At 47.2% G+C, this 12229-nt stretch overlaps 1 protein-coding gene across 1 annotated transcript in view; it reads left to right on the plus strand.

The window, feature by feature from the left end:
- CACNA1C (calcium voltage-gated channel subunit alpha1 C) overlaps positions 1 to 12229 on the plus strand; it is a 603963-nt gene that overhangs the window by 359096 nt on the left and 232638 nt on the right. The window contains exon 4 of the mRNA XM_054577199.1: positions 9940 to 10079. Coding sequence (XP_054433174.1) covers positions 9940 to 10079 — 140 coding nt within the window. The remainder of the gene's footprint in view (positions 1 to 9939; positions 10080 to 12229) is intronic.

Raw genomic sequence — 12229 nt, forward strand, 5'->3', positions numbered from 1 at the left:
CCAGGAGAGCTGATGGGGCCAGGACAGGAGAGGCGATGGGAGAGGCGGCAGGGGAGCCACAGGAGCAGAGCCAGGAGCTCTGGGGAGGACACCCAAAGTCAACTGCAGTAAGGACATTCACTCTCTACAGATGTGGACAGAACACCTACTGTATGCAGGTGCTAGGATTACAGTAATGCCAGCAGTTCCATTTGAGTGATGGCTATGTGATTTCTAATTCTCAAATCTACCCCTTAATCTGTATAACTCTCCCCTATTTACTGGTGCAGGAACCAGAGTTTGCGGAGGTTATGTAGCTTGTTATAAGGAATAATTTGATCCCCCGTGTGCTGACTCCAAAGCTCTTTCCCTCTAGCATTGTGCCTTTCATTTAAAGACACCTCTTAACCAAAGGTGACAAAGACACTTGCTTCTGCCCTGCAGGTGTTCTGTCCCTGAAGGGGAGAAGCACCTAGAAAACACATTGTAATAACTGCTATCATGGTGATCTGAAGAGAAGGCATGCAACTGGGAGGCAGTACTAACTAATCTGCGCCTTCAGGGGCAGGGAGGCCCAGGCTGGTATCAAGGTGATGACAAGGGAGCTGTCCGGGAGCCTGAGGAGAAAGGGGCAGGACTTGCCAGGGCAGGAAGAGGAGAGTTGCACATAATAACCTGTCTGGTTCGGGTGTGGTGAGTGAAAATTTTGGTGTAGCTGGAGTGCAGCGTGAGGCAATAGGGACCCATGGGATCAGCCTGTGGCAGAGCTGGGAGCCAGGCTCAGGAGACTGCATTCCATTTCAATGCAGAGGGGAGCCGCTAAATGTTTTTAAGTGGTAAAACAGACTAGACATCAATATTGCCAGTTAGGAAGCTGCTTTAATATCCAAACAACCAGTTTGGGAATTAAACTGGGGACCTGGATGGAGACAGACAGTGGGGATGGACAGAAAAGACAGGGTCTGTTTCCCTGAGTTAGGTGCTGGTCGTTAGTCTATTCCTCAAAGGGAGGTGGGCACTTCGGAGAGAGGTCTGAAGCCCCTGCTGCACCTTCCCTCCATTTGGGAAATGACACACTAGCCCACAGGTCATTAAGCCAATGCCTCATTGTCCTCAGGAACACTTCAGCGCTGCTTGGTAGTATCTGTCACCCCATCCACTCCATTTCCCCCTCAAAAAAGGTAATATCCCTGAGCCAGAGCAAACTCCTTAAAGAGGGAGGGGCTGGCCATACCCTGCCAGCGGAGCTGCCCGATGAGAAGATGGGCAGCCTCAGAAGAAAGTGACCTCCTGAGGGGGAAGGAGCTCCTGCAGTGGGCAAGAGGCTGGTCTGTGCAACACTCGGACTTCTTTTCAACTCCAAGAGAGCGATGCAGGCAGCAAGTGACAAAGGCTGATTGTTCCCTCGGTACCATTCATATGCTGGACACCAGACAGAGAGCTCCAGTAGGGCTGTCTGCCCTGTAGGGGTTTGCAGTTGAGAAATACAGCCTAGGAAGGGACCCATCCCATGGATGGATGCAGAATCCATTTCAGGGACAGGGGCAAGGAATGTCCCAGAAGGAGTGGGCAGGCCAGCACCCAGACCGCTGGGGCAGTGCGCGTGGTGTCCTTTGGGTCTGAGGCCTGTGCCAAGGCGCTGGGGCAGCCGAGGCTAGGCCACCCTCCAGAGAAGAAGACAGGAACATGAGAAATTAAAAAGTGAGCATCTCACTTCAACTTAGCATCATGAACAAGCCCAAAGAAAACAGAGCCGTTGGAGGAGAGTGTTTGGTTTTCTTAAACTGGGCTACTGTAAAACACTGGCATACTTCTCAACTCACCTCAATTGCTACTTGCCCTTGATAAATAGGTCAAATGTTCAAGACTACTTCATTCTTAGGATATTAAATGGTTTGTCCTATCCCTTCTTCCTTTACCAGAAATCTTGAGTCCTAAGGCCATAGCATCTGAACACCAGGCACCTTCTAAATAGGCTTCTATACAAGGCCCTTGGGAAGAGCCTGCCCTTGAAAAATTGTAAAATTGAAGCAGTTGTCTTCAGTGGCCTCCCACCTATCTGCCCAGCCCCCTTCTTCCCAATCCAGGTACTCAGACATCTGGGCAGGATCTCACAACAAAAAGCTATGCTGTCAACAACCTGGTGAATTAGTTCCTTTTAAGATGGAACCTGATACAAGTTTAAATATGACCTCAGGTACTGTAGATAGAGACCCCTAAAAGTTAGAAAACCTTTAAGATCCAAATGAATGGATCTTTTATTCACTGTGGTAAATAACATAAATTATGCCATTCAAACCATTTTTAAGAGTACACTTAAGTGACATTAATTATACTCACAATGTCATGCAATATTACCACTATTTCCAAATTTTTTTATTCCTTGAAACAGTTTCTCCCTCCTTCCAGTCTCTGGTACCCTCTAATCTATGCTCTGTCTCTGAATTTGCTTATTCTAAGTATTTCATGTAAGTGGAATGTGTCTGCCTTTTTTACTTAGCACAATGTCTTCAAGGCTCATCCCTGTTGTAGATGTGTCAGAACTCTATTTCTTTTTATTACATTATGTATATATTATATATATATATACACCACATTGTGTTCATCTAGTCATCCACTGATGTAAGAAAGACTTGTTAATGGCTGCATTTCAAGCACCAATATGGAGGAGGTTTAGGGATCCCTGCAGCCCATTCTTCTAGCCACACCAGATAGGGTAGCCCTTTATTGCCCAGTGGCCCCTGATGGACACAGTAATTTAGGGATTCAGTCATCCCACAGGATGTGCTGTATCAGAAGGAGCACTAACCAGCCATTAGGAAGCCTGAGTGCTCATCACATGGGGTAGATGTGTGGCCTTGGATAAGTCTCCTTAAGTCTGTATAATGAAGAACTTAGAATGCATGTCCTTACTTCTTATTTCTACAAGTCTATCAGTGTTCTAAGAGGGCAATATCACAAGTGGTGTAGGATTGAGCAGACCCTCAAGAAATATTTGTGTCCTAATGAATGAATGAATGAATGAATGAGAGAAGAATTGGAGAGGAACGATGGTTTTCCAGTTCCTTTGTTCTCCTTCATTAGAGGATAAGGAAGAGGCTATAATTTGAGGTCAGATCGAATGGTACTTAAGTTATGAAACAACCTGAATACAAGGTGCTACTTGAAGCATTGTTATTGTATTCATTGTCTTTGCACCTGTACCAAGATGGAATTGTATGACTGGGCTTCTCATAAATTTATTTGGTGTAGAGTTCTTGGCAGCTTTAATGATTACACTTGCATAAATCTAAGAGGGTGCACATAAGCTTAGTATCAATTTTCACACCCTGGTCTGTAAAAGAGCAAATGTTAAGCTGTATAGTGTTCCTCATGGATGGTGGGCATCGCTCGGATGTGCCATGCATGTGTGTGCAGAAATGTGCACACATGAATAGACAGGCTCTCCACGAGTGTCCTTGTCCTAGGAGCTCTGCCCTGGCATGGCCTCTGTTCACAAGGAGTCTGTGTTCTTCTAGAGCACAAATATTACTAATCTCTTTAATGAAGGATTTTTATTATAAAATCCATTTGTATTTATGGTGATCATTAGAACAATGAGGACAGGAACTCTTTGTTCCTTTCTGTGTCTTGGAACCTGACTGAGCCTTAGGCAGAACTGCATGCAGACTGGGCACCAGCATCCTCACTTGCCATAGAATTTTGGAGAGAATTTGTGTGTCATCTTCCGCTTTGGAGGTGGTGTTCAAAGTTCCAAGAAAAACACAAAAAGCAGTGATTCCTCTTATCAAATAAAATCTTATTCATCACCCAGCATATAAAGCCAATGAAAGCTTTTAAGACTTGTCAGGAAGAGGTGGCTACTTTTTGTGTATATTCTCTGTCTACACCTCCATCAAATTGGCTTCCTAAACTCTTTTCAAGTGCGTTAGGAGCTGTGGACAACTTAGCGTGTGGGTTCAAATGGCCCTACTCTGGTTCTTGGGGTGGAGAAACCAAAGCCCCACTCCCTCTGTCTTCTCCTAACCTGTAACTGCTTTCAAAACAGCCCTGTAGAAATCTACCCCCTCCCACAGAGTCCCCCTGGGTCACTGTGGATGAAGGAAATTAGTCGTTCCATATACTTCTCAATCTGCCAGGAAAAGGGGGTGGTGATTCCCTCTAGTGGAGAATGCCCTCTCTAGTAGAGAATGCCCCAAGTGCTTCTCTTGAAGTGGCTTTTATTGAGAACAATATGCCCGGGGGTATACAGCATGCATGCAAAGCTCATCAATCAATGTCAAAAAGCTATGTTTACAGAAAACAGAGATCATAGATAACAGTTGAAGGAACACAATGATTTGCCTCAGGTCAGGGTCTAGAAAATAGGGTGGCACCCATTTGGCCCTGAAACTCGGGAAACTGATCACATTCTATGCTCAATCCGAAACATCAGTACTCATTAACTCTAGGGCATTCTTAGCAAAGTAAGTTTCATAAGATTTAATGTATTCCTTTTCCAGGCCTAATTGTCCCTGGAACCGCCTGATCCAGTTTAGGGCTGTACCTGCCTTTAGTATTGTTTCATTGACCCAGTCAGGTGACGGACAGAGTAGCCAAGAGGTAAGACCTCTTTCAGGTAGAATGTGGACTCCAGCCATGACAAAGCCAAGGGGTGAGGGTCTTTTGCCCCTTCTCTGTGTTCCTCAAGTCCTTCCCTGATGGCCCCCATGGGACTGTGCCTGTCTTAGGTTGCCCCTGCCATCGAGGGGGTCTTACCCGTCATTGAGTAACCAGCCATTCTTCGGAGCCAACCAGGGTGACGTGAGGGAGGCAGGGGCTGTGCCTCTCCCAGGAGGACAAGTTTTGTCTCCTCAATGGCCTATTTTTCCAAGGCCTCCTTGCTCAGCTCCAGCCTTGGGGTCCTCTTGCCTGTCAGCGAGGCAAGAGTCCTTGAGACCAGGCAGGACAGTTCCCAACACTAGGGTTCAGCAGCATTGTATATTTTTTTAAATTCTTAATTAAAATTAAGAATCTAGTTTTTTTTTACAGGTGAGAAAATAGGCCCAGAGAAGTACAGTGACTTTCCCAAAGGCACAGAGTCAGCGGGTGCCAAATCAAGATTATTAGTATCCAAAGATAATTGAGTCTCTGTCCTCTAGAAGTTTATGATGTATTTTAAAGGCCAGATATGAATACGTGAAATGATAAGTGGAAAACCAAGATAGCCTATACTCATCAGAGTCAAACTAGCTCCACAAGTGCTTAGAAGACATCATGATTCCTGGGAACTGTTTAGTCCACAAGTGTTTAGAAGATGTTGTGATTCCTGGGAACTGAGGCTCTCTTTCCATTAATTTTCCTAAATATTTCAGACAGGAATGTGACCAAGGGCTTCAGTTGCCAGTGATAGCCTTAAGAAGTGAGCAGGGAGAGAGGAAGGAAAGGGAAAAGAATATGAACATGGAAAGTAAGCAATGGGAAGAAAATCATTTGGGAGAGGAAGAGAACTGGTAGAACCAAAGAAGAACGATGGGATCTGACAAGGTGAAGTCCCCACACCACCCCGAGGAAGGGGTTCCTCCAGGAGCCCTGTGGAATCCAGTCCCGACATTTACAGACTTGAGAGTCTGGTGCTTCCCTGACTAGTCCTTGGTTTGTTCTCCCTTTTGCAGTTTTTCTGCCTCCTCCATCCTTTCCAACCTCAACACGGAATAGCAGTCTATTCCATTGGCCTCCAAAGTTCCATTGGTCTCCAAAGTTCCCAAGAGCACAAAAAGGGCAAGTTCCCATGCTGACTATTGGGTGCAGTCTCAAAGAACTCTGCCACCCCTCAGAATTCAGGAGGGCCCACGGAGCTCTGGCCTCAGGACGAGGGCCATGAAAGAGCGTGTACACACAGGACCGGGGTCACTGAGGCATCAGCTGTGAGGGAATCATCTGTGACAAAGTGTTGCCCTTCTTTACTCCGTTCATATTCACCCTTACATGTTTCTATAGCAATACAACTCATATTTTGAAAGGATCAACTAAGCTGTTTCATTTATTTAAATTTTTTGTTTGTTTTTCATTTTGTTTTTTTTAAACCAGTTCTGTAAGGGCATTCATGCCCCCAAGGTCAGAGTGAACACAATGCTTTTTGGAGTGGCAGTCAGCACAGGTGTCTGTGTCCAGATTTTGCCACCTCAGGCACTGCCCCTCCTCTGGATTCTTGTTCAGACTCCTTCTTATTGACTCTCTGGCCCCTTTTCATTTCTATCTCAGATCCTCAGTGAGAGGAGTGTGACTCAGTTGTGTCTTTGGGGACATACAAGGACCAGTAAAAAAAGGTTCCTGGCACCAGGGAGGCCAGAGAAGATGCCTAGCCCTTTGGATGAGGGTCAGGAAACCTGGTTCTGTTCTCAGCATGTGCCGCCCTGCCCTTGGTGTCTTATTGGTGTCCTGGTTTTCAAGTGAGGAGGTTAATTATATAACCCCCAAGATCCTTTCCTCTCTCAGACTCATATCTTGAAGCAGGATCCTGTAACCTCTGTTTAGGCGATGAATGTCTTGACATGGAAGCACTCTCCTGGGCCTGAGGTTGTCCCTTACGCAGTTGGATTCCAGCCTCAACTTTCCTCTCTTTAGTCCGCACACTGTCCGGGGCCACTGCACTCAGCCCTCCCTGAAAGGAACTCCCCTCCGTGCCCCACCTCTGTGTGCCCTGAATTAAGCCAGTCCGGAACTGATGTCTCTCCCCCTTCCTCTTCCAAGTCCCCTACCGCAGTGAGAGACATTGTCATTCAGATTCACCAATTAGAAAACTCAGGATGGGGGACAGTGCTTTTCTTTCACTGCCTCTTCCTCCAACCTCTATATGCAACCAGAAACCAAATCACATCTTTGATAAAGTATCTCTCAAATCCCCTACTTCTCAGCCACCCACTTCTCTACAGTTGCTTGAGACTCCGTTATCTCTGCTTGGGTCACTGGCCACCCTCTCCACCCCTGCCACCACTGCCATGCTCTGCGGCAAAGCTGCCCTGCGGTGCTCATCTGACCCAGCCATCCCCAGCCTCCTCAGAATGGAATCCAAGCATCCAGGCCTGGCCGCACAGCCCTGGTCATCTTGCTCCTACCCATGCCTCCATCCTCGTCTTCTCACAGCCTTCACTCCAGCCAGATCGATGCCTCCAGAGCACCACTTACTTATTGTACTGGAATCATCTGTCCCTTTGTCCCTTATTGTACCAAAAGATCCACTGTACCAACTTACCAAGGGGCAGTTTCAGAGCTCTTTTTCTCAGATCTCCAGCACCCAGCACATAAATGTGTCTGTGAATGTTTGAGTGACTCACTGTCATGTCAGATGGGTCCTTCTGGGCCTCCATGTGTTATGTGCCAGGACATGGGACAAATATCACATAGTATAGACATTCTTGGGAGAATTAAAAAGGCCAAAGATCACAAGAAAAGCCACAAATTCTCCATTCCTCCCATCTCACAAGGAGGTACACCAGGTCCAGGAAGCCACTGGACGTGCAATGTCGGGCTGCACTGCAGCGGAGAGGACCAGGGCCCTCCTCCCCCATGGCTTCCCCCTTTTCTAGGGAAATCGAGAAAGGCAGAGCAGCCTCATAGATGGGGGAGTAAACAGACCACTCGGTGCTGGACAGTCTGGGTTGGGGGTGCTAGCTGCTCACAGGATTTGTCTGGGAATGCGGGCTTCCCAGCACATAGGGCCCTCAGAGCCTTTGCGATTTTACTGCCCTCCCTACCCTGGAGAAGAGGTACCTTAACCTTTGGTGCTACCTCTCTCAGAAAACCCATTGTCTAGACGCCCCAGGGGAGCTCCAAAGTCACTTTCAGATAATTGATCTGGTCGTGCCACAGTGAAGATGAATGACTGCATGGGTGGGTGGACGTGTAAAAGTAACTAGCACGTATATGTGAACACATGAAAGTGCCTGACACCCAGTGGGTACCCAAATCATGTTTGTTTTCCTTTCCTTTTCTTCCCTTCTCATCCCAGCTCCAACTTTGTGAATTTCCATGGAGGTTTCCAGGGTCCAGACAAGGTAGTCCTGTCATCCGGTGCTAAACATGAAAGCCCTGACCACCTTGGGGATAGGGACTGTGGCTGTTTGACAGCCCCCGCCCCCCACCACCTTCCACAAGCTTCCTCAGGTGGCCCTGTGTCCTTTTCTAACATGCTTTCCCTTTCAACACTATCCTGATGTTCATTTTAACACATCACCTGATTTTAGAAGACTGGAGGCTCCCACACACTGTGATTTGTACCTGGGTCACAGCCCCCAGGTGACCTTGTCCCCAGAGCCACTGTATGGAGCTCTAATAGGTAGGAAGTAAAGGACGGATGGCCTGCCTCTGAGGTGCTGATTCAATATCCGACCTCTCCATTCCCTTCCCAGGTTGCTGCCCGATCTGGGCCCGCATCAGCACATGGGCCAGAGGTTCTTAAGCCTCAGAGACATCTGGAAATTGTCTATAATGAACATTGCCAGGCTCCATAGCTAGGAGATCTACTCCAGTAGGTCTGGTTGGTGTCCAGAATTCTGCATTTTTTTTAACTTTGCATCCTTAAATTGCTTCACCCAGGGGTGAGGCCAGTGCTCACCAAATGTCTTCAGGACCCAGAAGGAATGAAGGGAGCACAGGGACATGCAGCCACCCATCAGGCTCCCAAGGCCCTGGTCTTGGAGGACCCTCCAGCAGGCTGGGTGGAAGGAGGAAGGCCTTCCTGGGCGATGCTCACACTTCAGATTGTGGGTGAGCTGGAGGACTTCAGCGAGCTCCACCTGGCCTGCTAGAGGGTAGGAGAATAGGTCTGGGGGTTCTCAGTCAAGTGCTTCCCGGAGGTTGTGGATGCGCCTGTCCTGCTTGGAGAACCTGTGGCCAAATGCCACATGGACTGGTGTTTTGTGGCTCCAGTGAGAGATGGGCTGAGGCTCCTTCAGAGGTGAGCAGTGGAGCATAAAGGCATCTAGGCAGCAGCCTTGCCCTGGTGGGGGCCATTAAGGATCCATTCCAGGGATGGTTGTGGGAGAAAGCAGTTAGCAGTGCGGGAAGCTGGTGAATTAACACAGAGTTGGCTCGCTCTAATGGAGCCAGTGAGCTTGTCCTGTTCAGTGAGGGCTCCCAGTGTCGGGAGCTGCAGCCTTAAATGCAAGGCTCTTCTTCAAGGTGGTAGAGAGAGGAAAAGATTACCTACCTTCATCCCTTGAGAAAAGAGATGAGAGTTTTCCATTCTCTGTTCCTGTCCCAATGCCTGCCTCCATCCTGGAAATGCTGATTTTCACTGCTAACCAGCTCTTTATCTTTGGACAGAGAGTTTCTCAGGAAAGAGGGAGTTCAATTTTTTTGGACCTGTGTGTGTAAGCAGTTTTGCCTGTTTCAGCTGCTGTTGAGAGATCCTCGGTGTCTCCATTGCTTTGCAGCTGTTCTTTGCTCTGTTTTGGAGAACTCAGCTAGTCGCTCCCCAGGACTGTGTTGTCATCTTCAGGGTTTGTTAGCTTGAAATTGTGGCGCACTTTTCCTGTGGTCCTGTCTCGCTCCTCTCTCAGCACCCTTCTCTTCTGTCCAGGCATTGCTTTTAGATCAAGATGTTATGGGCTCTCTTCTGAGAAGGTAAAATGACATGTTCACTGATTAACTAAATAAGTTGTTTCCCCCAAAATGTGTAATTTTTGGACTACCTTAATATTTACACTTTAACAGAGGACATTTGAAGACTTAAAAAAAAAAACACCTTAATGCCCAGTGGATTGGAATTCTAATAGTGGAACAAGCTGTTGAGTTAGTAATTTGCCCTGGAGGTGGGGGGTCCACCCAGTGTTTCCTTAACTCCCCCCATGGGGGTGGGGCGGGTGGGGGCGAGACAACATTCCCCACCACCTCCTCACGAGATCTGCTGGGGCAGAGCTTTATAAATCCCCAATCTAATGATTTTCCTTTTCTCTCTTTTCTATTTTTGTTTCCTAGGAACGAGTGGAATATCTCTTTCTCATCATTTTTACTGTGGAAGCATTTTTAAAAGTAATAGCCTATGGACTTCTCTTTCACCCTAATGCTTACCTCCGCAATGGTTGGAATTTACTAGATTTTATCATTGTGGTTGTAGGGTAAGTATCGCTACCCTTCTCTATTTCCTCCCCTCGCTCCTGCCACCAACCAGTGCATACCTCTTTTTCCTTCTGTATTTATATTTCCTTTTTTAAATAATTTATTTAAAAACATATTTATTGTTGACACTATTACAGATGTCCCCATTCCCCTCTTTGCCCTCTCTACTCAGCAAGCCCTCCTTCACCGCATTGTAGTCTCTGTCCATAGCTATGCATATGTGCATATTTGATTTGGTCACAGCTGGCACTGGGCTTCAGGCAGGATGAGAGTATCTACTAAATATCTCTTTAAATTCAGACTTTCTCCAAGGGGAGAGGAGCTCTTACCTAGGAACCTCCTCACCACTGCTCCCACATGCACATGTGTACTCACACACACACGCACACACACACACGCACACACAAATTGAATCTGAGAGCTTTCAATGGAACCCATGGGCTTTCACACAACTGAGGAGAGAGAGTGCTCTGCGTAAGGTGTTTTATTCCATCTCCAACCACATCTAGCCTGAGAGTTCCTCTGACCAGCTTCCCTGCAGTCCCACTGAGCGGATTCAGCTCAGCTTGTCTGTGAGCATGTGGTCCATGGGCATGTTTGGGGCTGGCACACAAGAACTCTAGATGCCCATTCTCACCTCTGCAGCGGACCTTGTTCTGTGGCCAAGGAAACCAGGCTGCACAAGACAGGTGAGGGGGGAGAAAATGGGGAACTGTGAAGAACCAAGGTGACAAGCGACCAAACTCAAATCAAACACAGCCTCCCCATAACTGCTGCATTTTAGTATCAGATGAGGAAAGGGGAAAAAAAAACAATGTAAGAAATCTTAAATAAAATTCAGAAGTGATCTCCTTATCAAGCAATTAGTAACTTCACAGAAAGATTCTCTAGCAAATATTTGTACCTAGCTAGCCTACATCTGCTGTGTGACATGTAATTGATTAGCACCCAGTGGACTATGTTCCCACAACTCATCTGTTTTGTAAAGGGAGGGCACCTTTGCAGTAAGATTTCACTTTAAAAACAAGATGGCTTCTGTGAGCTATCTCTTGTTACTTTGAGTCCAGAGAGTGGTCCAGTTGTGGCCATCTTGCGTTTTTACTGCCCTGGAGACCCAATGGGCATCAGTGTCAAGGTCAATGTGTCATTTGACTCTTATCCCAAAGAAACTATTTTCATGAATGTTTTTGTGCTGTCTCAGTGAAGATGAGGCCCCGGAGACTTCTCCAGAGCACTCACTACTTGGGCTCATGGGAGCGTCTGGTCTGTCCCACAGGAAATAAGACAGAAGCAAATTGAGGTCATTTAGATGTCATGTCTTTGTCTCTGGCCATCTGGATGGCTTGTTAGGGTTGTTTGGAACTGTTCAGGGGGCTTTTCTTTGTTGTCCTTTTTTGCCTGTCCACTGAATGACAAACTTCGGCCACATTAACCTCAGGGATATTTGGGTGGCTTGAGGAACACTAAAATGAGAGTATTTGCCAGTTATGTATCTGGCTCCAGAGGACCTGGAATAAAGAGGCATCGGTATGAGAGATTTGGCTGCTTCTATTCATGCCTGAATAAACAAAGAGTGACTCATCAAATGCCTTGAATTAACTCAGTAATGTTCCAAATGCCCCGAAATCCTTTTTAAATCCAACATCTTTATCAAGGCCTCAGTCTCCAGGGAACCTTTCACATATATATGGAAAAGAGCTCTAGGCTGAGATCTGATGCTTCTGGGAGCCATAGAGAGATGGGGTGTCTTGGAGGGACTAATTTTGTTTGGGCAAAGATGCTTCGTCTTCTCATTTTATGAATGAGTCGAGGCTGACCAGGTCCAACTCTGTGCCCCATTCACGGGCTTAACTACAGCACTGGAGGTAAGGACAGGAGGCACCAGGCAGGCATCCAGCAGGAGCCCTGGACGAGAGGGAGCAGGTGCCTGGCCACGTGCTGCGCACTGGATGACCCTGCTCGTCTCTGGCTTGGATAGACCTCACCGCATTCCTTGGACTCCTGCTCCTCCCTGCAACCAGATTCTGGTCACATCTTTCTGGAGTCTAGGCCATGAGGCTAATGAAGAAAGGGAGGCATCCAGGGTGGGCGTTCTTCCCAAAGATTCCCCCTTACCCTGTTGACTATTGAAGCCACTTGGGTTATGATG

This window comes from Pteronotus mesoamericanus, unplaced genomic scaffold (genome assembly GCF_021234165.1).
Source record: "Pteronotus mesoamericanus isolate MK-2021 breed Mesoamerican mustached bat unplaced genomic scaffold, CSHL_Meso_final contig_41, whole genome shotgun sequence".
Classification (NCBI taxonomy): domain Eukaryota; kingdom Metazoa; phylum Chordata; class Mammalia; order Chiroptera; family Mormoopidae; genus Pteronotus; species Pteronotus mesoamericanus.